This window comes from Thrips palmi, unplaced genomic scaffold, assembly GCF_012932325.1.
Source record: "Thrips palmi isolate BJ-2018 unplaced genomic scaffold, TpBJ-2018v1 HiC_scaffold_10, whole genome shotgun sequence".
NCBI lineage: Eukaryota > Metazoa > Arthropoda > Insecta > Thysanoptera > Thripidae > Thrips > Thrips palmi.
In genome coordinates, this window is record NW_023144621.1 from 21,029,297 (window position 1) to 21,054,156 (window position 24,860).

Consider the following 24,860-nt stretch of genomic DNA (forward strand, 5'->3'; position numbering starts at 1 on the left):
AGAGCGACGAAAACTTCTCCCAGTCTACTGCGGCCGTCGCCGGCGGGGCAAGGGGGCGCCCGATGGTCTTCGACTCGCTGTCGACGTCGGTTCGTTCGGCCGCTTCGCGCGCTTATGCTTCGCGAGGCGGTTCGCTCGGCCCGGCCGGGCCTGGGGCGCGAAGCGAGCGCGAAGCGAGCGCGAAGTGCGTACGGCGCCGAGCGCGCGCCAAATGAAGAGATGAAACACGGCGGGGTGGTGGCCGTGACGGCGCGGTCGTTGGCGCTGTCGGCTTGGCGGGGCGGGGCGAGGCGCATCGCACTTGAAGGCTTCAATTTATGGAAATGAAGTGAAGTGGCCGGGTGGGTGAATCACCGTCGCCGTCGTCTGGCCAGCAGAGCGATTCCGCGCAGTGTTCGTCGCTCTTCTTCGGCACGTGCGAGAGAGACAGACGAAAGCGCTCTTCGGAATGAGCCTGCTGGTCCCGAACGCCGCCGCCGTGTGCGGCGCCTGCCGTTTTTCGGAATCTGCTCGGCCTGCAGCGCCTCCAGCACGGCGAGCCGCGTCGCCCCTTCTGGCGCCACGGCGCAGTGGGCGCGCTGTGCTGTTCTGCACCGGGCGGCGGGGCGTACGTACTTGGAAAGTTTTCCCCCGTCGGCGCGCAACGTGCAACACTGGAGGCGGTGCGGACGGCGGACTGCGGATTGCGAGTGAGACGGGGCCGGGCCGGGCCGCCGGTCGGCACTGGCTTGAGTCGGCCGGCCGCACGTCCATCTTTGCTCGTAAAATGGCCTTTTATTACGCCGTGTTTTATGCGTAGACTTGCGCCCCGCCCCGCCCCGCTCCGCTCCGTCGCCGTGCCTCGACCCGCTCGGGGCTCTCGCGCTGTGCGGCGGGGCGGGACAGTTTGGCTCGGTTTGGGGCCACGCAGGCCGACGCTCACCCTGGACCAGTGAGTGTGTGTGAGTGCTGCTGGTGACTGGGTGGCTTTGTGTACGTTTTGGCTGCGAACGGAAATAATTTCGCTGTGTCAACAAGTACGGCCGGGCTGGGCTGGGCGGCTGGGCTCCTCGTGGGATAGGAAGGGCAAACGGGTCGGTCGCAACGCAACGCAGCAGCCGGCCCGCCGGGGGGCTCCACGCAGCCGGGGGCTCTGCTGCTGCTACCTCCTCCTCCTCCTCCTCCTCCTCCTCCTCCTCCTCGAGCGACCCGGGGCGGGCTGGCGACCCAGCACAGCGCAAGCGCGCGAGCGCTGAGGGCGAGGCCTTGTTGTGCCCCGGGAGTGTCTCGTTTCGGAAAGTATTTGGTTTCCGGATTTGTTTGGCTTGTTATGCTGCGACCCGATTCCGCGATTCGGCGAACCGAAAACCCGGCGCGGCAATTATTCTGGGGCGTGGCCGCGCCGTTCGTCCGTTGGCGACGCGGCGACGCGGCGACGCGGCGCGGAGTTGAACCCGCCGTTTGTTTGTTTGGCCGTAGTTACCGGGACCGCACACCACGCCGGGGCGCTGCTTGGGGCGGGGTGAGGCACGGCCCTAGTGCACGGCCCTAGTGCACGGCCCTGGTGCACGGCCCTAGTGCACGGCCCTGGTGCACGGCCCTGGTGCACTGTTGGTGAACCGGCACCGCCAGCTGCACGCGGCTGGCTTGGAGTAGGCGAGGGACTACGAGGGAAGGGCCGCGGACTGCAAGTCACTGGACGGGACGGCTTTTGGAGGGGTACCTCACTCGGCGCTGCCCCGTCGCGCCTTCCTTGTAACCTTGGCCGGCTGTCGGAGCGGTCGGAGCGCAGGCCCTCTTTCTCATCCTCCTCCTCGTCCTGCTGCTGCTCGCCTTCCTCTCCTTGGTCTTGTGGACGCTCGGCGCGCTCGGCGCGCTCGGCGTCGTCATGCTGGTCGTTATGGCCGTCTTGTTTGCGTGCGCTCGCCTGCCGGCCGGCCTGCCTGGCCTGCCTGTGCGCCCCGAATAATAACGAAGTCAACTGTTTCTCCGTTGTCGCCGCCTCGCCGTGTGCGTCGCCCCGCCCCGCCTGATTGAATGGAGTTGGCACTTCATGGCCTGGTTGGAGGAGCCACGGCCATCCCGGCCAAGGGGTTTGTGTGACGTTTCATCAAGAAGCCATCAGCACGGGCCATCCCGGACGGCCCCGGGCCACGGTGACGAGACGGCGGGCCTGCCCAGCCCAGGCGTGCCGCGCAGCACAGCGCGCAAGGCGCATCGTCGCCCTTTTGTTGGCCGTGGAGGAGGAGGGAGGGGGGGGGGAGGGCAGCACCGCGCCCCATGGAGGGCTTCATGACAAATGGGAGCGGGGGTTGGGTGGGGCGGCGCGACCGGCCGACCGACCGCACCGTGCTCGAAAAACATGCAGCAGCACTACAACTACTGCCTGTCCTGTGGTTGTCGCGGCCCCCGCCCCGCCCCGCCGCGGCTGGAGGACGCCAACACCGCGAACGCCGCGACCGCGGGGCGGGGAGGCGTTTGTCATCGTTTGCGCGGTGGGCCGCTGCGCCCCGACACTGTGTTTCGGCCCGGCCCTTTGGCCGCGTTGCGTCCTGGCATTTGTTCATTATCTCTGGACGCGTTTGGCCGGGATGGGCTTGATAGTTTGACGTGGAAGAGGGAGGTCGTTTTGTGGCCGCGCCCGCCCTGCCCGCCTTCCCGTACGCTGGTCGCTGGCTGGATGTCCCCTTTCATTGGCCCGCGATATGCGTTGGAGCGGCGATGCAGCGAGCATCCGGCCGAAGCCACCGGTTCATCCCGGTGCATCCTATCCCGTGCGGTGTGGTTTGTTTCCCAGAAGGATGTGTGTCGGAGCGCGGCCCGCGTGTGTCGGGCTGTGTATCAGTTAGCGCGTCTGTGGGAGATTGGACCCCCTTCCCCCATGCTCATTTCCCTCTCTCTCCCTCTCTCTCTCTCTCTCTCCCTCTCTCTCTCGCTCCCCCTTTTCCCGTTTCTCTTCTCGCCATGGAGTGTTGTGAGTCGAATGTTAATCAGCGTTAACTTGATGATTATCATTTTTCGAGTAGGCTAGACGGTCGCCTCACTACAGCTCCTCTAGTGCCTACCGCCACGCTCTGCCTGGGACATTGGTGACCGGGCGAGCAGCTAGAGCACTCGAAGAGCGAGCGGGAGAGAGAGCAAGCGAGAAAAGGGTAAAGAGACGAAATGGTTTGTGGGTTGCCGGTGATCAAGAGGTTATCAGGGCCCCTGTATCTGGACGACGGGTCCTCCTCGGCGCACCTTTTTATTATGATTAGTTGAAGTTTCTATTTCTTATTTTTCCTCCCGCCGCCTCGCCCGGCCTCCCGCGTCAGCCTCGTCCCATTACTGTGGTGAGGCATTGTGTCGAGGCGTGGCGGGGCGTGGCGTATTGTTATCGAGTCGTGTCGGCCTATCGGCCGGTGTCGCCGCGATCGTGTCCATTCTGTGCGTTAATTTGTCTTAGCGTGTGTCGCGGGCCCGCTTAGGGATGCGCCCTCGGGGCATTCCCGGCCGGTCGGTCCAGACGGTCCAGACGGCGGCCGTCATAGGTGGCATTGGCTGGCTGGCGCGCTGGCGCGCTGGCCCGGCCGGCCCGGCTGGCGGGTGGCCCGGAGGGCATTACTACCTGCTGCCTTTAGGCCTCTGCTGCCATGCCTCATTCGTAAGCAGGTGATGGGCGTCGATTTTTCTCTGGGCCTCGCCTCGCCTCATCTCGCATGGGAGGGTCTAGTGGAGCCTGGAGGCGAGGGTGCAGTGCGTCGCGGTGTTGCTCTCGGCCAAGTGCGTCGTGGCGGAGGCGTGGTGTATTTTTGGGGCGGCCCCGTTCGTCCCGTTCTGCCTGTACGCGCCGCGTTCCGCGCTCCGCGCCCTGTGTTGGCTTGGCACGTTTCTGGATGCTGCGGGGCGTGGAGCTCCTGCGGTGGCGGCGAAGCGGGCGAAGCCATGTCGCCCTGGATCCCGTCCCGGATCACGTGACTGCAGTGCGGCGTGGCCGCAGCGGAGGGTCACTTGGCGACTCGCCTCTCCGTCCCCGCGTGCCTCGGCGTGCCCCCTCCCCCCTCCTCGTTCGGTGGTTGGGGCGGCAGGGAAGTCCGATACTGGTCCGCTGGGGGGCCGCGCGTCCGACGCGCGTCCATCCCCGCCTTGCTTTCCGATGCGGACACCATTTGTCGGGTCGGGGCGTCGTTCGCGGGGCGCCCAGTCCTCGGCGAGGTCCTCGGCGGGGTCCTCGGGGACGGCCTTCCCTTGCTCCGCAGTGTGCTTGCTGGGACGGGCGAGGCGCCCGCCCAGCGGCGTTGTGGCGGCGTCGGCCAGTGACCGCGGAACCGAGCCGCGCCACGTGCTGAAGGCAAGCTGAAGGCAAGCTGAAGGCAAGCTGAAGGCAAGCTGAAGGCAAGCTGAAGGCAAGCTGAAGGCAAGCTGAAGGCAAGCTGAAGGCAAGCTGAAGGCAAGCTGAAGGCAAGCTGAAGGCAAGCTGAAGGCAAGCTGAAGGCAAGCTGAAGCACCCGCCGCTCCACGAGCTCCACGAGCTCCGCGATCCGCGGTCGCGACGACGCGCGCTTCCCGCACCCAAAATACTTGCAGCGCAAACACAGTGCGGCTGCTCTGGGATGCATCCCATGGCGTGGCGCCGACGACCCCCAACCAAACACGCACGCACCGCCACACACACACACACACGCGCGCGCGCACACATTCGCGCAGCGGTGTGGCGCCTTTGTGTGCGTCCTTCCGCACTTCATCAAGTCTATGTTTAGGCCCCTCATACATACGGCGACGAGGAGGGTGTGCCCTGGCCTCTGCCGGCGCGGCGCTTGTCGTCGTGGTGGTGTCGGCGGCCCCTGCTCGAATTTGGCCAGGCCTCTTCTTATCCGGGCCGCGGGCGAGCAGGCGGGCGAGCAGGCGGGCGTGCCGTGGCGCGGCGCCGCCTCGCACCTGCCGTTGGCCGGCCACCTCGTGGAACAACGATGCGTGCAGCCGATTCGCCAGTCTGGCCACTCGCGCGCGCTTGCGTGTGCTGGTATTGGCCGTGTGTCGCGGGCCGCGCGGCGAAGCGAGGCCCGTCGCACGACGTGCAATCCGCGCCTGCTTTGTTCCTCGCGCCCAAAATGTCACTATCTGCGGGAGGGGCTTGGTGTGGCCTGGCGTCTGGCGGAAACTAACCCACTTTATTTGGGGATCCGCGGCGCGGCCTACTTCGGGGCGGTGCGGAGTTCCTGGCTCGTCGACGCGGGTAGGCAGCCCGCACTGCGCGCACTGCACGCACCGTGCCGCGCGTGCGGTCTGAGTCACCCGGGGCGGCGCGCACGTGTGTGACTCGTTATGAATCATGCGACGGCGTGCGCGCTGTTTAGGCCCGTCTCGGCGGCCCGACGGCGCGGCGCGGCGCGGTCGGTGTACCGATGCCCCCTCCCCTCCCTCTCTTTGTCGAGGCGGAGTACCGCTCGCCTCCGGAAATGAATGGAATGTGTGAGCGTATGAGCGGGCCGACGGCACGGACGGCACGGACGGCACGCCGGGCCCAATGGGTTATTGGCGTAACCGCGATTTACGCACCGGGGCGGGGCGGGGCGGGGCGGGGCGGCCGGCGGCCGGCGGCTCTCTGATTGGAGCGGCCGTGCCGTCCGCCGTCCCTGGTACAGGTCCCTGGTCGTGACCCCAACCCCTGCGCCGCCAGCCGCCGGCCGGTGGTTATGATTCGCTGCCAAGGTGGCGTGGCCGTCGCGGCCCTGGGCGGCCTGCCTCGGCGAGCTGCAAGTCGCGCCGCGGCGGGTACTTCCCTCTCAGCCTCCCTCACCGACGGTGTCGGCGTCGCGTCGCGGCCCTGGGCGGCCTGCCTCGGCGAGCTGCAAGTCGCGCCGCGGCGGGTACTTCCCTCTCAGCCTCCCTCACCGACGGTGTCGGCGTCGCGTCGCGGCCCTGGGCGGCCTGCCTCGGCGAGCTGCAAGTCGCGCCGCGGCGGGTACTTCCCTCTCAGCCTCCCTCACCGACGGCGTCGGCGTCGCGTCGCGGCCCTGGGCGGCCTGCCTCGGCGAGCTGCAAGTCGCGCCGCGGCGGGTACTTCCCTCTCAGCCTCCCTCACCGACGGCGTCGGCGTCGCGTCGCGGCCCTGGGCGGCCTGCCTCGGCGAGCTGCAAGTCGCGCCGCGGCGGGTACTTCCCTCTCAGCCTCCCTCACCGACGGCGTCGGCGTCGCGTCGCGGCCCTGGGCGGCCTGCCTCGGCGAGCTGCAAGTCGCGCCGCGGCGGGTACTTCCCTCTCAGCCTCCCTCACCGACGGCGTCGGCGTCGCGTCGCGGCCCTGGGCGGCCTGCCTCGGCGAGCTGCAAGTCGCGCCGCGGCGGGTACTTCCCTCTCAGCCTCCCTCACCGACGGCGTCGGCGTCGCGTCGCGGCCCTGGGCGGCCTGCCTCGGCGAGCTGCAAGTCGCGCCGCGGCGGGTACTTCCCTCTCAGCCTCCCTCACCGACGGCGTCGGCGTCGCGTCGCGGCCCTGGGCGGCCTGCCTCGGCGAGCTGCAAGTCGCGCCGCGGCGGGTACTTCCCTCTCAGCCTCCCTCACCGACGGCGTCGGCGTCGCGTCGCGGCCCTGGGCGGCCTGCCTCGGCGAGCTGCAAGTCGCGCCGCGGCGGGTACTTCCCTCTCAGCCTCCCTCACCGACGGCGTCGGCGTCGCGTCGCGGCCCTGGGCGGCCTGCCTCGGCGAGCTGCAAGTCGCGCCGCGGCGGGTACTTCCCTCTCAGCCTCCCTCACCGACGGTGTCGGCGTCGCGTCGCGCCCGCGAGGACATAAAGATGCCCGCGGCGGTGCGGCCTCACGACGACGCGCCGCGTCTGCCGCGCGGCATTTCCTGCCCCTCCCTCCCCTTCCGCCTTGATTTGTGGAGTATTGTCGGCTCGGGCCGCGCCGCCCCGCGCCGCCCCGCGCCGCCGTCCCGCTGCTGGGATGGGTGGCGGTTTGCGTGCCTGCCCCTGCGCGCGTGGGACGCGATGCAGACGGGGCTGACCGACCGCAGGCCCGCAGGTCCGCAGCAGCTCGGTTCCGAGTGTTGCCCCGTCTCTCTCGCACTCGTGCACCGGCCCGGAGAGGTGCGAGAGAGACGGCGGGCAGGCCGGGCCGGCCAGGCCGAGGAATGGGAGGCGCTTCCGCCGCGGCGTGTGGAATGCCCTCCACTGATTGGCCGGGCTGGCGCGGCAGGCCCGCCGGGCCGGCACTGCACTGTATTATCGGTATGCGCCAAGGCGGCAACGGAATGGAGTATGGTGGCGCTGATTTCCGGAGCGGCTCTCCGGTAGTAGTACAGTGCACCTCCACCGGCAGGCATGCCCTGCAGGGCGCTGGCCGGTGGCCGCAGGGCCGACCCGCCGCCGCGGAGGGTACTTACTGTCCGGGGGAAAAGAGAAGGCGTCTGCTTAGCGCAGTGTACTCGCTGCTCGTCTTGAATCGGCCTCTTGTCGTGTTGCAGGGCTGTGACGGATCCCCGTGACGGCCGCCGGGTCGCCCTCAAGAAGCTGCCCAATGTCTTCCATTCCCTGGTCTCGTCGAAGAGGGTCTTCCGGGAGCTCAAGATGCTCTGTTTCTTCAAGCACGAGAATGTAAGTATTGGAGTGCCGCTAACGTGTGTTTGCCGCGTTGCGTTTGTGGGTTGGTTTGTTCACCGTGTCGTTTTGTTCCAGGTCCTTTCCGCCCTGGACATCCTGCAGCCGCCACACCTCGACTTCTTCCAAGAAATGTATCCTTTTGTACTCGCCTGGCCGCTGAGGCCGCTGGGCCCGAAATGAGAGGAAACAATGTGGCCATCTCGCGGCTCTGATTAGATTTGTGCGAATTGGAGTGAGATGAGGCCGGGGCGGGTCGGGCCGCGGCGGCCGCTACAGACGCTGCACTTCTGGGGCGCACGATTGGATGCAGATAGCGGCGGTGTCTTGGAGTTCCTTCCCGCCCGGCGCTGCGCGGCGCTGTCCGATGCTGTCATCTCTGGAGCCTCCAGACTGGGGGCACGCCCCGGGCACGCCGGGAAGTGGGTCAGGCCATCTGCTGGAGTGGGTGCTGCTGGCGGGGCGGGGCAGGCGGGGCGAGCGCGTGCTGCTGGACCGACAGGTGCACCCGGGTGCAGGTCGTGCAGGTGTGCGGGGACAGGTGCGAACCGAAACGTCCGGCCCGGTTCGCCTCGCCCCGCCCCGCCCCGCCCCCAGCGCCGCTGTCCTGTTTTGCGCCCTGCGCCGTGCCGCGTGCCGCCCTGCCTTGTCCAGGACAGGTGCATTGCTGGAGGCTCCTTTCGCGATATGGCGCGGGCGCACACACTCGTTCGCCCCGGAGCCTGCTGGCCGACGATGCCCGTGTGCTATCGTCGTGGCAGCGGACTTGGAGACCAGCCGGTTGAATGGGTGAGGGTTGGCACTCGCGTCGCGCCGCGCCGGTGGTTGTTTTTACCGTGGTGCTGTCTGCGTCGCCGTGAACGTGAAAGCGGGCGGGCGCTGGCTGGCTGCCCCGCTTAGCTCCGCCGCTGTGAAGTGGAGCGCGGCGTGCAGGCGGCCGGGCCGGGCCGAGGGCCGGGCCGAGGGCCGGGCCGTCCTGACGTAACGCCAACACGCCGACGTCGACGCCGTCCTCCCTCTGGCGGGGATTTCTCCCCCTGGAGACGGGATCGCCTGGCCGATGGTGGCCGAGAACCGCCAAGACTCGTGCGCGCCGCGGGGTCGACGTCGTCGTGGCGGTCGAGTCCGCGCCTTTTTGCGAAAGCCGCCGCCGTCGTCGCGTCTCACGGGCCGGGGCCGGGCGGGCCAGTGGAAATGGAGGCCCTCGTCGGGGAGGCCAGGCCTTTGTGTGCCAGGAGTCGGTCCACACTGTGGGTCCACTGGTGTGGGTCCACTGGTGTGGGTCCACTGGTGTGGGGCCACTGGTGTGGGTCCACTGGTGTGGGGCCACTTGTGTGGGGCCACTGGTGTGGCCTAATTGGTGCAGTGCGGGGAGAGGCGCGGGCTGCGGGGATCCCTTTCCGCATCCCCGTCCGCGCTCCGCGTTCGGGCTCGCTGCGCCGCTGCGCCGCTGCGCCCAGCCACCCCCGCGTTATCAACTGGGCGGCGTATTAGTCCCTGGAGGCTCGGCCGGGCCGCACCTTTTGGTTTGCGTGTCGAGAACAGGGCAGGCGCTAGCTTCTCGCTCCCTCCCGCGCGGGATCCTCGCTCGGTCTTCGTCCGACGCGCTGCCCCCTCCACCACGTCCACGCGCCCTCTCCGCCTCCTCCGCAGGCCCCGCGCTCCACCCTGCAAGTTCGGCTCCATCCCATAACTAATTGGTTCCAACCCATCCTAACCTAACCTAACGGGCTCGCGACAGATCTTACGCTACTCGCGGCAGATCTTACGCTACTCGCGACAGATCTTTCTCTACTCGCGACAGATCTTTCTCTACTCACGGCAGATCTTACTCTACTCGCGACAGATCTTTCTCTACTCGCGACAGATCTTTCTCTACTCGCGACAGATCGTTCTCTACTCGCGACAGATCGTTCTCTACTCGCGACAGATCTTACTCTACTCGCGACAGATCTTTCTCTACTCGCGGCAGATCGTAGGGCGGTTGACAGACCCATCGGCACGTGACAGTTACGGCCTAACGTGACCAAAAAAAATTTCGGAGGGGGTGTTATGAACCTGCACCAGCAGCGTGAGGACCCGCTGCGCTACCCCTACACCATCGGGTTGCGTGAAGGCCAATGGGTCCAGCTGCATGCACTATCCGCCGCACCGCTCGGCGGCCGACTCCAGCATCTGCAGCCCACCCCCCGCCCCCCTCGCGCACGGACGTGGTGGAGGGGGGCAGCGCGTCGGACAAAGACCGAGCGAGGATCCCGCGCGGGAGGGAGCGAGAAGCTAGCGCCTGCCCTGTTCTCGACACGCAAACCAAATGTTGCGGCCGGGCCGCCACTTTGCATAGCACTTTGCCGTAGCGCCATGGAGCCGCAGCGTCATCTTGGCGAGGGGAGCGAGGAGGGAGCCGATCGTGGCGCCGCTCACCCTGGCAGGCTTGCTAGCTCGCTGCTGCTGCGGTGCCAGTGCCACGGCCCTGCAGCCGTGCATGCAGTCCGACTGCAGTCGGTGCGCCTGCATTGTCGTGCGCGGCTGCGCCGGGCTGCGCGCTGCGCGGCGTGGAGGTCACGTGTGATTGCAAAACACGTGTGCGCCGCGCCCGCTGCACCCAGGACCCAGGCTGCGCCATGGCTGCGCGCCGCGCCGCTCGCGGCCGTTAGAAGGAAATGGATCCCGCAGCCCCTGGAGCCAGGCTGGAGCCAGGCTGGAGCCAGGCTGGAGCCAGGCTGGAGCCAGGCTGGAGCCAGGCTGGAGCCAGGCTGGAGCCAGGCTGGAGCCAGGCTGGAGCCAGGCGTTGCAGCAGACTGATTCCGAACACTGCTTTCGTCGCCGTCCCTCTCGGTCTCATAGGGCGCCTCCTGCAGAGACTCTCCCTTTGAGTGCGAGAGAGACAGAGTGAGCGAGCGCAACGAAAGCACTGCGCGGAATCAGTCGGCAGGCGAAGCTGCGAGCGAGGCGGGCGGCGGGGCGGGCGTGAGTCAGTAGCGGACGCGGCTGGACGCGGCGCGCGGCGCTCGACGGCGGCGTGATGGCGTGAGCTGGCCGTGTGGGAACAGAGCGCAGCGCAGCGCGGGACACGCCGCCGCCGCGGTGTGCAAAAAGAAAGAAATATGAAGCGGATGGCGCAAAAAACTGGAGGCGTCGGTTACGACGGGCCGGGCCGGCGGGCGGCGGGCCGGGCCTTGGAGGAAGTTGGCAGTAAATGGCATTGGCTGATGGGTGGAAGCAGCGCGGCCCAGCGGCCCAGCGCAGCCCTTGGCGCTTCGCGTCGACCTTGCCGGCCAGCGCGCTCGCTCGGGCCTCGGGCCCGTACAACCCGTACACTGGTAATAGGCATGATTGGCTCCGGATTGGCACCTGCCGGCGTCGTGGACGTGGACGCCGTCCGTCCGGTGTGCCCTGCCCAGTCCGGCCCAGGCTGTGGCTGACTGGCCCGGGGCGTGGCTGTCTGCCTGGCTGGCTGGCTGCCTGGCTGGCTGCGCGGGCGGGGCGTCCTTCGAGGGAAGTCCGCCTCGGGTCGTGCGTGCTTCGTGCAGGCTTCGTGCAGTTGGGCGGAATGTCGCTGACTGCAGCGTTCTGCTCGCTGGTGCTGGGTACGTTGGTCTCGCAGAAACTCGTCTCGTTTGCGTCCTCCGTCGGCGTGTCGGCGGCCTCGTCGGCCAGCGTGAGTCATAAAGCGTCTGGGCATGCCGCCGCCGGCCCGCATGGGTGTATTCTGCCCGGCAGAAGCGACCCTGCCCCGCCCGGCCAGGGCGGCCAGGGCACTGCGAACTGGGGGCACAGACGGGCACAGCCTGTGCCACAGGCACGGTGGCCAGGGCAGCGGCCGAGCCGGCACGTAGTCCAGTCCGGCCGGCCTGCCTGCCCTTGCCGTCTTTCCGGGAATGCTGGCCGTGGTGGCCGTTCCCTCCAATAACTCTTTGGGTCCGCCGTCGCCGTCGTGGTGCTCCCGTGGCGTGCCGCCGGCGAGCCGAGCCGCCAGCCCAGCCGCCCCTCGCAGGCCGGCCGGCCGGGTCAGCTCGGAATGAGTTCATCGCCCTCCGCACCGTATGCCATGCCGCGCACGGCGCGCACTGCCGCTCTGGCTCGGCGTAGAGGCCTTTTGCATGGTTCCCTTTTCCTTTTTTCTCGTTTCTGTCTGCCTCGTCTTCACCTGCCGGTGCGCGGCTGCGCGGCCGATCGTTTGCCCGTTCTCTCCCTCCAGGCCCTCCAGCAGCGCGACGCTGCCGCGGCTGCCCCTCTCCAGCACATCTGCCCGCGGGCCTCGAGCGAGGCCTCGTCCTGCTGCCCCGGCGCGTGGCCGGTGCGGCCGGTGCGGCCGGTGCGCGGTGGGGTTGGTCCGGCGCCGCGATGAAAGGCCGGCTGGCTGGCTGGCTCGTCGGTTGCAGTCGGCCACTACGAGTCGCGTGGACCGCGGAGAGAAAAGTGGTTCCAAGAGGGAAGAGGGGCAGGGGCGGGGGTAGCACGTGGCCTGTGCCGCGAGACGCATTGTGATGTAAAGCACCCCGCCCTCCCCGCCGCCCTTCACCGGCGTCGCGCTCGCCGGGCTGGCCGGGCTCGCCCCGCTGGAAGGGTGTTGCCCCCACGTTGCTCGCCGTCTCTCTCGGTTGACCTCTCCCTCCCTCCCTGCCCGCCGCCCACCCTCCCGCCCAGTTCAGTTCCGTTTTCATCCCCCAGCCTGCTCGCCTGCGCTGCTTGTTTTCATCTGAAGCTGCGAGTAATGATTTGGCGCGGCGTCGTGAATTCGCCGTCCCTCTCTCTTTCTCTCTGTCTCTCTCCCTCCCTCCCTCGCACGAGGGGCGATCGATGTCGCGCTGGCGCACCGGGGATTGGCGCCCACGGATTCAACTTTTTTTTGGTTGCTTTTTCCCTCCTTGTTTTTTATTTGTTATGTTTTTTATTTTCCAAGTTGGGCGATTTTTTTCCTTAACTCTCTTGCTGCAGCTATGTCATCACGGAACTGCTGCAGAGCGACTTGCACAAAATCATCGTGTCACCCCAGCACCTATCTGCTGACCACATCAAAGTATTCCTGTATCAAATTTTAAGAGGTGCGTCATCCTGCTTATCTTATCTCTGTTTGTCCACGCTGTGCCTCCTTCGGTCAGAATCTAATTTTGTTCTTTTTCTGTCCGCTCAGGTCTGAAGTATTTGAGTTCAGCACGCATTTTGCACCGTGATATCAAGCCCGGCAATCTTCTGGTCAACAGCAATTGTGTGCTGAAGGTAGAGTGAAATAGAAAGTGGCGACCCTGTCCTCGCTCTGGAAACGCTTTATTGATACGGAAACTGACCATGTTTCTCCAGATCTGCGACTTCGGCCTGGCGCGCGTGGAGGAGCCCGACCAGATGAAGCACATGACGCAGGAGGTGGTGACGCAGTACTACCGGGCGCCGGAAATCCTGATGGGCGCGCGGCACTACTCGTCCGCCGTGGACGTGTGGAGCGTGGGCTGCATATTCGGCGAGCTGCTGGGCCGCCGGATCCTCTTCCAGGCGCAGAACCCCGTCCAACAGGTGAGCAGCGCGAGCGCGCGACACAGGAAGGACCAAAGACCGCCACAGGCTCGGCCGCAGGTCATGGCAATGTCGTGGAAACCAAAATTCCAAGACGCACCCACTAATCGCTGTGCCCCCTGCAGCTGGAGCTCATCACGGAGCTGCTGGGCACGCCGTCGCTGGAGGACATGCGCTACGCGTGCGACGGCGCCCGCTCCCACATGCTGCGGCGGCCCCACAAGCCGCCCTCGCTGTCGGCGCTCTACATGCTGTCCTCGCAGGCCACGCACGAGGCCGTGCACCTGCTGTGCCAGATGCTCGTCTTCGATCCGGTAAGTCGTCGCGTTGGGCCACGGCCGTCACGGCGTGGTGTCGGACTGTCGGACGTTGGTGTCGGGAGAGGCAGGCCTGATGGACGCTGTTTGCAGGACAAGAGGATCACCGTGATGGACGCGTTGGCGCACCCGTACCTGGACGAGGGCCGCCTGCGGTACCACTCGTGCATGTGCAAGTGCTGCTTCACGACGCGCGACGGCATGCGCCAGTACACGACGGACTTCGAGCCGGTCGCCAGCAGCTCCTTCGACGACGTCTGGGAGAGGAAGTTGTCGTCTGTGCAGCAGGTCAAAGGTGGGTAGCGACGCGCTGCGCAGCTGCGCTGGTGCGAGTCTTACCGTGCAACCGAGCCGATTCTCATCTCGTCGTCCCTCGCGTGTTTGTTCCTTGTTTTCCGGTTGCCGCCGCTGCAGAGGAGATGCACAAGTTCATCGCAGAGCAGCTCAATACGAACAGGGTGCCCTTGTGCATTAACCCTCAATCTGCTGCGTTCAAGAGTTTTGCAAGGTAAGGCGGTAAGGGGCCGTCTGGACTGCGGCCAGTGCCAGTGGGCCTTGGGCCTTGGCTGGGCCTTGGCTGGGCCGCGCGGGGTGATCCAGCCTGCAGCCAAGCCCAGAGCCCAAGCCAGCCCAGGCCCTAGAGCCCAGGGCCGTGATGGCCACTCATCCACGCCGCCGTGCGCCGTGCCCAGAGCCACACTACCACCGCCACGTAACCGCAAGCCGCAACGTCCACGACCATCCCTTACTACCTTCTTTGTCGTTCAATACTCACAAGTGGAGATTTCGTCTTCAGCAAATTTGGGTACAGTTTATATTTCGTATTGATCTATAATCTTTCTGTTTCTACTTCTATTACTATTACTACTACTACTACTCCCACTACTTCTACTACTACCTCCTATATATGTGTTTATACATATGTTTACATACTCTTGTCGCTTTCGATGTTACCACCACTATTGGCTTGTGATGAATGGCCACAGCCGAACTCTCTCTTCCTCCCTCATGCAAATGAACAGATTGCAGCTGCATCTGTTGACTTTGTGTTTCCTTTTCATCATTAGTGGTCTTGTGGCTCCTGCCTGTTAGCCAAATTGCTTTCAGTGTCCTGTATTAATAGCTCTGTTTCCTCTTTTTAGAAATTTTCTCATACAAATTTCTTTCAGGATGGCTTTTTGTACAGAATTAATTCAATCTCTCTTAGTTGTGGGGCATTGGTCTCAATTTTATTTTTCCAGTGAATTTTTAATTTCTTTTTTAACATACTCCAAAAACTTCCAGTCCATCATGAATTTTTTTCTTGCGTCTCTTTTTTTTATACATATATATAATTGATCACTTTATCAGATAAAATGTCAATTTTCTTTTAACTTTTTTAATTTATAGGGGGAAAAAATGGCACTTAAAGGAAGAATGGGAGTTCATCTGCATTGTGCTTTGAATGTCTTGGAATTTATGGAAGCATGTCAATGTTTGAATGTTTGTGAATAATGTAAATAAAAGGGGGCCATATTCTTCCACTGCACTTGAAAAAGGAAAGCCATAAACAACTCATACATTGTTGTTCATGCGCACTTACTCTCATGCTTTGATTGAATATTGAAAATCTTAATGGTGCATCAGGCAGGGCAGCATCACAGGCTTCTTGGACACTTCAGGCTTCAAATTTGGAAATTATCACTAAGGCATAAACTACATAGCTATTACAAAATAACCAAAATTTTAAAATTTCTGCAAAAGACTTTGAACAATGAGCATGGTCAAATATGAGCATCCCATCAATTGCTTGAGTTTTTGCCCCTTACGGTAGTGTGCGGAGCGGTGGTAGCCAAGCGGAAGGATGAAATGGTCTGTCACTCCCTGGGTTAAATAATGATAGAAAAATGTTTTTTTTTTTGTTTTTTTTGTGACTGCATTGGGGTTGATTTTAGCTAGGATTTTGGCTTGAGTGTGTTGCCATTTTTACTGAATGAGCTTTCATGATAATGATAATTTCATGATAATTTCATGATAATTTGCATGTGCATGAATGATTAATTTGCATGGTACAAGAACCTAGTATTTGATAATAAGAAATATTTTGCTCGACAACAGTAGAATTTGATCTTTCATTGAACTTTGCGCTAAGTAACTTTTCTGTAGAAACCATTTCTGGCCTTCCGCGTTGCTTGGATTTGCTGGCATTGTGATAACAATCATCCCTGTTGCTATAAATTTGCTGCAGTTAATTGACCCTGCTTTTCCTTGACTTAACATTTTGCCATGAGATCAGTGTGATCCCTGCTGGAAACGCTCCTCTGCTTGCTTCAATAACTCCTGTAAGATTTTTTTCCCCCATGGCATCTTTATCTCCATTGCCATTAGGTCTTTTTTTTTCTTTTCTCTGCCTGCCTTTTGTAGTACAGTGGCCTTTGTCTAATCCTATCCTCTAATTCCTCACTGGCCCCTGTTTGAAATCCTTATCTTATTTGGTTTTATTTTATTGTAGCTGTATTTTGGCCATAGTTGTAACATTCGGTCTCCCCTTCTGTTTGGTTTGCAGTTCATCTGTCGCGCACCCTGCCGAGCTGCCGCCCTCTCCCCAGCAGTGGGAATGACAAAGGGCCCCCGGTGGCCTGCGTGTGCGCCAAGTGTAGGGCCTGCCTGGTCCCAGCTCGCCCTACCACGGCCGGCCTGCCTCCTCGCTCCTCGCTCCTCGCCGGGCTGGGCGATGCAGGCCGCACCACGTCGCTTCCGGAACGCCCCCGTGGGCTTAGCCTGTGGCCATAGCCTGGCCGTAGCCCCCTTGGCCCTTTCGCCGGCCCTCCCCGCGAGCCCCTCGGCGTGCCCCTCGGCGTGCCCCTCGGCGTGCTCCGCGCCACGCCACAGCTTGAGCTCGCACCCCGCCTCACCCGCGAGGCGCGAGGCGCGAGGCGCGAGGCGCGAGGCGCGAGGACGTCCCCAAGGGCCCGAGGGCCGCCTCGCCTCGGGCGCCTCGCCTCGCCTCGCCTCAGGCGGGCCGCGCTGGGGAGGGTCCTGGTGCGAGGGACGGCCAGCACGGCCGGCTGGCGCTAAAACGTGCAGCACACACTGAACTGAACCGAACTGACTGTTGTGTGCAGTGTCAGCTAGCCTTAATTTTAGCGCGTAACTTGTCTTTCAATTATTAACTGTAATTTGATTTTTTAGGATTTTTTTTTACGTTTTTAGTTTTTATTTGATCTTTCTGAGCTGTCAGAATGAGCTAGCGACATTGCCAATTCTGTACATAGTTGAATGTAGTTATCATCCTTGTCTCACAGGTATTGACCACAATTTTAGGGTTGAAATTCCCTAGTGTGTTTTACTTTGAGACGGCACTGAGATGTGTATAATATTGTTAAAGTTGCATTCCTCGTTGAATGCATAGAGGAAATGAGTCTTGGAAATAATGGTCTTGGATAAGATGTATCCAGTGTGCGAAATTGTGAGGTTGTTTTCATATTCACCCAGGTGTGAGTGTTGAGTCAAATAATTGATGCTGAAAACAGAAAATAAAAATAAAAATGCGTGGTTTGAAGCTATCATTGCCTTGGACAGTTCAATAGTATATTGTATTTTATTTGTTGGGTTGTCTGTTTTCATTGTTTTGCTGAAACATTTAAATTGTTCTTGAATGGGTCTTAAAATTTTAACATAAAATACTACTTTTAAATGGTTTTTATTTAAACAAGTTATTGTTGCTTTGTTTTACAGTTTGGTTTGATTCAGTTCCTCTTTTTATTGTAAATAGAAATGTAACTACACTTTACCAACATATTGTGATTATATCATTTTATCGAGAGAGGAACCATACATGCATGAGGCGTTTAATGCTTTTAAATATTCTAAAACGGTTTTGGAGATAAAGAATTTTTGCTATTGTGACGAAGGGGCCAGAATAATGACTTAATTCATTTGTGTGGATGAGCTGGCGCTTAAGGATGTTTCAAACACTATACCAACAATCTCTCTGCAACTTTGTAATAGTTCCCATTGAGTTTTGTTAATATTTGAAATTGCCTCTCTTGTAATGTTCATAAATGAAAAAAGTAGCTACACGTATTTCGGTTCGATCTTGTTATGTTTCGTCTTTGAAACATGCTTAAGTGCCAACCCATATACATCATAGGTTTGTTTTCTTTTAACCTGATTTGAGGTTGTATTGAAATTAGTGATATACTGTACTATTATGGAAAATCAGTTTATGTGCTCATCACTACTGCCTCTTACAAAATATTTCAAAATCTGGAAAAAAAATACATTTTTGGTATTTGGTGTGGACATATATAGATGCCTGCCTATATAACTTGTAGGCCTTTACTCTCCTGGGAAAGAGCTCAATTCTGCTTCAAAAAATGGACCAAATGTATATTGTGAGCTTTTTTCCCTCCCCCATTTTAGACTTTAAACATAAGGTATGTTGTCTTTGCCAGGCCAACAGATTGCCAGACGCAGCTGCTGAGGCAGTCAGTTTTTGACATGCATCTATTTCTGTTGCAACTCGGCAACCGCAGTTGGCATTCTTTCATCTTGTGAAAAAGAATTTTAACAGAAGAATAAGTAACTTCTCCTCCCAGAGTTGTTATGCTGCTTGGTTTATTATTTATTACTCACGCATATTCACATGACCTATTAGATTTGTGTATATTGGTGTGGTTTGAGGTATCAAAGTTGGCACTTTATGTATTGAAGGAAAAGAGAGGGTGCGTCTATGAAAGAAGACATGCAGTGTGTCTTGTAGTTGGTAGTATCTTTATTGTGTCAATGACATACCATTCTGGCTCTTGTTTGCAACTAATTTCATCAAATATCTAATATTATTCTAAATTCTAGAGCATGTGGTTTCTTTTTCTTATATGAACTTTAAGCTCTAGGGTATTTTGTTATGGATCTCATGTACTATAAAGTAACACATCAAGTCATAAGTGTATGAGTTGAGTGAATGTTTATTTGTGAAAATGATTTGTACATATAAGTGTGTTTGTGTCAGTAAACCTTCTAGAAAGATTCAGTGAGGGTTCAAGTTAGCTAAATTTTGAGAGAAGGAATTAGTCCAATTCATTGGAAGTACCTTTCCTTTTACAGTTCATTTCTATTGTTTGGATACTTGGAAAATAGGGATGCAGTACCTATTTTGCAGCTCCCTTGTCAGTTTAAAGTCATTTATTCATATTTACAAAACACCCATTGGCTAAATTACTTTTTTAAAGTTAAATTACTTTTTTAAAGTTATTGTTCTTACTAATTATAGTCATTCTCCAATTTTAAATCTTTGTCAATGTTTTAAACAAAACTGTCAGTTTTACTCAATCTGTCTTGGTTTTTGTCTAGCTATGAGTGAACAAATTCATTGAATGTTTTATTCCTTATCTGTCAAAAGTATTCAAACCTCCAAAAGTGTGTGTGGTTTTGATTTACTTTATACTCTTAGCGTCTTTTGAAGGTCTTATCTAGGGTTTTAGGAAATATTCAAATAACTTCAATTTACTGGACTGTTCTTGAAATTTTCACCAAAAATTTTAGAAATTCTTTTGCATGTAATGGGTTTTGATTCTTTGTTAAGAATTCCTAGTAGTTGTTTATCTTTTTACCTGGCCTTGAAATGAACCAATATGTTGATGTCACTGCCATTATGCATGACAAATATGGTCATTGCCTTTTGTAGAATGGATTACTGTCTTAAATAATATGTAGTATATCTGCAGAACTTTTAATGTGAATGTGTTTAAATACCATTTTAACCTGAAGCTTTGTATTCTAATATTTCAAGTGTGGTATTTATAACATAGTACAGTATGTGTCTTTATCCTGCCAAACGTTTTACAATTGGTTTGGGCTGTTTTGAGGCCTGTAACACAACTGTTTTGTTGCTCATAACCCCAGTTAAAGTTGTAAGTGTACTAATCTGGTGCATTTCAAACATAAATTTAAGAACTTACTTAAGATTTGTGGTAATAGTTTTGAAACAGACAGCAAAGGAATGAACAGAATCTGATGCATTCTGCATTTTTTTTTTTTTTTGACAAGTAATGCCCTCCAACCATCAAGGCAGAATTCCTCTAGTAGCCGATCAAATTGTAATTGTGAGACTGTTATTATTTCATTAACGAAATGGGGTGCTAGAACTAGGAACTAGACACACATGGACACTTTTGGCTCCCTCACAGGATCAAATAGATAAAGGGGCACAATAGTCATTCCTACTGGACCGAATTACCCTGCCGTACTTTGATGCTGTGTTCAAATGTGACTACAACAACCTTTGTTTTATGTACTGACTTATTCATCTACAGTAGTAGTAAAATGCTGTGTTCTGTTTAGTGACATTGGTTGTCTTCTACACAGGCCCTATAAACCAATATAATGGTATAGGCTTCCAATTTCAGTTCTTGGAATGTGTTCAATGTTATCCTTTTTCTATTTTGTCTGCTACAATTGTAACTACCTCATTCCACATTTGTAATTACTGTACTGTATTTGTAACAATTGTTCTTTAGAAATAACTTTTGTCACACTATTGATAGCTTGTGATGAATGTAGGAGGTTTGTCATAGCAATTTTGTAATGAACCTTTCCATTCCAATGAATTGAATGAGTGAAAGTCAAGGACATATGTGTATGTCAAAACCACTTTCTTAGTAAATTACATTATTATGTGAGTGTTAGAGAAATAAAGTACACACTTCCTCCCCTATCCAATGTGCAATGTATGCTTTGTCAGTGTTCATACTAGATTTATTTCATTTGAAGAGTCTTTGCTATTTGTGTAGACCTAGTGTATTCATAAACTATGGCTGAAATTTGCAGTTCTTTACGAACTTGGAAATATGTCGGTTGAAAAATTGTGATTTCATTGAATTAGGCGTTCTTCATTATGGGTTTTGGTGATAAGCAGCTTTTTGTAATTACTTTCAGACCCTAGATATGTAGCTGCAGAACCAATTCTGTGTCATTTACAGGAAAAAAAAAGTAGGTTCGATGGTGGTTTATTTTATTAACATTTCTTCAAGAAGACTCGGTACTTTGTCAAAATGTTATGTGCTCATGACTGTATTAATTACTTAGTTTCATGTTTTTGTATTTATATGCTGCTGTATAGAAAATTAGCTTACCTGCATTGTCACATTAGAGCATGTGGTGCACTGGAAAACGTTCCAGCTCAGGTAGAAAACAAAAACATGTGTTTCCTGCCAAAACATTCTAGCTTGTAATTTGTACATATGTTGTATATATTCCTAGGTTTCTTAATCTGTCTGTATGTGAAGTGGTGTAGTCTATGGTCTATAGAATATTTTGTGTTATGAAAACATGCAGCAAGTGTGCACAATGAGATGGATTATGTAATTTATTGTGTTGGGTAGTGTTGAAGGCATTGCTGCCATCACTCTAGTGAGAGATATTTTTAACTTAGTTCCATGTGTCTGTAAAAAAATTGAGTGTCGACTTGTGGCTTATGACATACAGAAGCCCATTCAGTGTTGTGGTTGTCATTATTAACTAAATGACAAGCTGTGGTGTCCTGGCTATTGATCTCTAAATTAATTTTTTTTTTATAAAAAAAATGAATAAAATAATGAATACCAGGATAAGATTGCCTTACTTATTGCTACCGTCCCACAAGCACATAGCTCATATGAAGGTTCTTGCTTCAAGAATGACTTTCAACAGCGGCTCTGTCAAGCATGAGTCTCACACTACTACTTGGTGAGGTGGATGGGCAGCTGGTCCTCAAATAGAAAATCTGCAGCTCACTGCTCGAGCCTGGCAAGTCAAGTCAATATCTTTAGGAATGAGGTAAAATGAAAACATTTGTTGTAGTTTCAACGTTGATATAATTGATCTAAACTTAGCATCCTTCTAAAAAGCACAAATTTCAGAGCTAACAACAACTTACAGCAGAAATTGAGCCTCCACACAGCAACCTTCACAGAGCTCTACTTCAGAAGAATCATTGAACTTCGTAAATATACAACTATGGAGTACATAAAACCCTTCACAAAAAATATTGCTTGATCCAGATACTTTAACAGCTCATAAAGACATGTTTGATCCCTCTTCTGATTTTTTTGACATTAGAAAAATATTTTTGAACACCTTGAATGGTGGTATGAGTCAAGTCCAACTATTATCCAACTATGAAACTCTGTAAACTATCCAATATTTTTAAAAAAATCAACGAAAAAAAAAATCAAAAACATTGTGTTTTTAAAAATTGGACGGCTTTGATGGTAATGACACAAAGGAGTACAATTCAACTTATGCTATTGCCTCTTAAGTACTTTGCAGTTTAGAAACTTATGCATACTTTGTAAAAGAGTAAAGGGCAGTAATGTGAAAAAAGTTGCAAAGGAACAACTCCGGCATAAAAAATGCCATCATGTCTTATATTTGAAGGGTCTCAAGGTAGCTTGACTGTTTCAGTGTAGCTCCTATCATTCAAAAACAATCTGAGGCAGATATCACAGGGTGGCTCAGTACAATAATCATGCAGCCATGTAGGCACCAAAAAAAATAATATGGTACAGGATAGTGCAAAATATATGAAGGCCACCCTGTAGAGACAGGTCACTTCTTATAACCAGGTACCAGAAAAACAAAAGAATAAGTAAAGGGAACAGAATAGAAAATTCAACACAATAATATATTAACTGGCACAGGAAGAAAAAGAAGGTTAAGGAGGCAAGGAAAGTTGATAATAAGGCAATGGGTTGGATACAGTATTACAAAGTTTAAAAAACTACTACCGTTAATTTTTTGTTTTTATAAAATCACAGTTACTTGTTTTAACACACTCTCTTAACTTTCTATGCTATCTATCCAGATGAAGATTCTTCTTTCTGTTGAAACCTAATCCTCCACCACATAAAAACAACTTTCAGAGAGAAGCTGTACAGCTATACTTTTCTGCAGCAATTATTGTGTTTAGATACAGATGTAGACAAAGAGACCATGTAGCATTCTCAACTGAAACATATGGTCTATCACATTTAATCCCCTACTCTAATCACACACAAAAACAAGAGTTTAGAGTCAACCAAAACAAAACAAAAAAAAAACAGAAATTACAAACACAAGGAAACAATACTATAGCAGAATATAAGTCACATTTCTAAAGGATGAGTAGGAGGGAGAGATATGATTCATTGAGAGACTCAAGGAAAATTACTAGGCTAAGTATATAATTGAAAAATTTACAAAAAGCAAAACCTTACAAAAGCACTTAACAAGAAAAATTGAAGAAAAGTTTTAATCTAAGTGTCAAACATAAGTATGATTGGTACTCAAGCATAAGATTTATGCACAGCTGAAAACATTAGTCCAAGGAAATTAAACAGGCTGTTTCACAAGCCTCATTCAACACAATAAAGTTTGTTAAACACCCTGTTCATCTTCTTGGCATGATAATCATGTGAAGGAGCTCAAAACACAAACAATTACATAAGTACATTGAGGCAATAGTCTTGCACATTATATTTATAATAAGATCATATGAAAAATGGAACAGAGCTACCGTGGGGACCCTGGAAAATATATCAAAGTGACTGAAGTGACATAAGCAGGTCTTCTGCCGAACTACACCACAGTCTGGGGTAATTGATTACTTTACTTCCTTATCACACACCTCTTTTTCCTTCAGAACTCCGTTAACAATTCAATTTTCTAATTTAACTTTTACCCTTTTTAAATCGTTGCCTTGCTTGAGCCTTTGTGAAACGTGGTGACTTGTGATGGCCAGCTCCCTCCTCCTCATCATCACCATCCTCTGACTGGGCCGGTTTGGACTCTTCTAAGATGAGAAGAAATCACATACACATTAGAACATGGCACATGGTGAAAGGGCAAACATTCAATTTGGAAGCACAGATATGAGTCACACTAACCTGGTAGCAGATCAAGAGGGGGTTCTAATAGAGACTTTCTTTGGCACTTTACATAGTACCGTATGCCCTTAGAAATAGCGTAACCGATAAGTGCTATTGATATTGTGAGAAGAGCCATGATAATAGGATGCTGCAAATTAAGGGAAAATGAATTAGATGAAATTGTTTGCAAATTTTATAATAACATCAGGTACTTACTGTTAATGTAGGTTTAGGAGCAATAGTCTGGTCAGAAATAACTATTACCACACCAATGATAATTCCAACTCCAGCACCAAGCCATGGGATTTGTTCATCAGCTAAGGAAAAGTAACAATTGCATGAACACTTAGGCAAAATATAATTGAACTTTAAAATTAGAAAACAAAGTTAAATGCGGGTGAAAGTGGAAAAGTAATAAATAAATAATCACCTCTGCGATCTGTCAACCATCCCTGGGTGGTTTTGGTTAAGGCATGACGGATGTTAGGGTCATCTCTTTGTCTCGCCAATGCCTTACCATAAGAGGATAATGCTTCAGAGAAATGAAATGTAGCAAATTCCACTTCACCTTTCCGAAAATATCCCTGAGAATACAATATTTGTTTAGAATTGTACTAGTGTTGGATCAACATGATGTCAAATTAATGTGGCTTCGCTCTTACCTTAGCCCATTCTGGGGCAATTTTTATTGTCTGCAGTGCATCAGCCATTGACAAATAATACTGTTGCATTTTTAAAAATGCAAGAGAACGATTACTATAAATGGAATAATTAAGAGGGTCCAATTTTAAAGCATGTGAGTAGTGAAATATAGCCTCTTCATATTTTTCCTCTCGTACACATGCATTGCCCTTCTCCTTAAGTTTTATCACCTGTAAAGAACAAATTTATGTGTTTCTGAGATTCTCTAAAAATAAATAATGCTTCCTGGCAAGATATATGAGGTTAGGTCATCCCTCCCAAATTATAGAAATATCTCAAGAACAATACGTTGAGGACGAGAAAGTGACACCAGTAAGCGTCTTTCTTCCATGCTCAACATTTTTCGACTGGGTACTAATACGGAACGGAATAAACGCTCCATTGATGCTCAAGTTTTCATAAAGGGTTCAAGCAGCCGGTCTTGTTTTGCAGAAAAACTCAACTTAAAAGAATTGGCAGCCACATAAGACCGAAAAAAACAAGACACTAAGCGCTCTATTTACTCCAGACTGAATAATTTTTACAACACAACGCAATGCAGATAAATAAAGTAATAAATTTTATTGTTAACAATACCGTTTCTGCCTTGGGGCCTTCCATTGTAAATATTTCTGTGTCATTTCCGTTTGCGCCTTTTCTATGACACGTTCTGTGCGAAAGGACTTCTTCCTCTCCTTCTTCTTCTAGTCACTCTTAAGGGGGTCACTCCATTTCAGTTCCGTAATCGTGTTTTCAAGTGCCAAATCAATTTTACATACACCTGAAAATCATTCGTCATTTCTAGCATCATGGGGAGTTGTTTAAAGTTTCAACAAGCTTTGATTGTTGTGTGCCGTGAAGGTCACCGAAGTGCATTTGAAAGATCCCGCCGAAACGAAGTAGTAGTCAGAAGAAGGCCTTATTCTAATCTT

The 24,860-nt window shown here is 54.0% G+C and overlaps 2 protein-coding genes across 3 annotated transcripts in view; one reads left to right on the plus strand and one right to left on the minus strand.

Annotated features, from left to right (window-relative positions):
• The window catches only part of LOC117650908 (serine/threonine-protein kinase NLK), a 54,708-nt gene extending 38,513 nt beyond the window's left edge, over positions 1-16,195 (plus strand). The window contains exons 2-10 of one of the 2 annotated variants that reach the window (XR_004588071.1): positions 7,421-7,550; positions 7,632-7,687; positions 12,492-12,598; positions 12,688-12,773; positions 12,855-13,064; positions 13,190-13,378; positions 13,475-13,676; positions 13,796-14,186; positions 15,927-16,195. Coding sequence is in view for 1 of the 2 variants with exons in the window: in XM_034394553.1 (XP_034250444.1) it covers positions 7,421-7,550; positions 7,632-7,687; positions 12,492-12,598; positions 12,688-12,773; positions 12,855-13,064; positions 13,190-13,378; positions 13,475-13,676; positions 13,796-13,889; positions 15,927-15,981 (1,129 nt within the window). In the remaining variant the exon portion in view is untranslated. The remainder of the gene's footprint in view (positions 1-7,420; positions 7,551-7,631; positions 7,688-12,491; positions 12,599-12,687; positions 12,774-12,854; positions 13,065-13,189; positions 13,379-13,474; positions 13,677-13,795; positions 14,187-15,926) is intronic. The other variant, XM_034394553.1, reaches the window with a different exon arrangement.
• Positions 16,196-21,192: 4,997 nt separating this feature from the next.
• Positions 21,193-24,676, minus strand: LOC117639077 (protein STIP1 homolog). Its single transcript, XM_034374465.1, has 6 exons — positions 24,526-24,676; positions 23,910-24,119; positions 23,678-23,831; positions 23,464-23,564; positions 23,266-23,395; positions 21,193-23,171 (listed from the first exon to the last, which is right to left on the minus strand). Exons 1-6 carry the CDS (start codon positions 24,547-24,549, stop codon positions 23,050-23,052), a joined length of 741 nt encoding a protein of 246 aa, XP_034230356.1. The 5' UTR covers positions 24,550-24,676; the 3' UTR covers positions 21,193-23,049.
• Between the last annotated feature and the right edge of the window lie 184 nt (positions 24,677-24,860).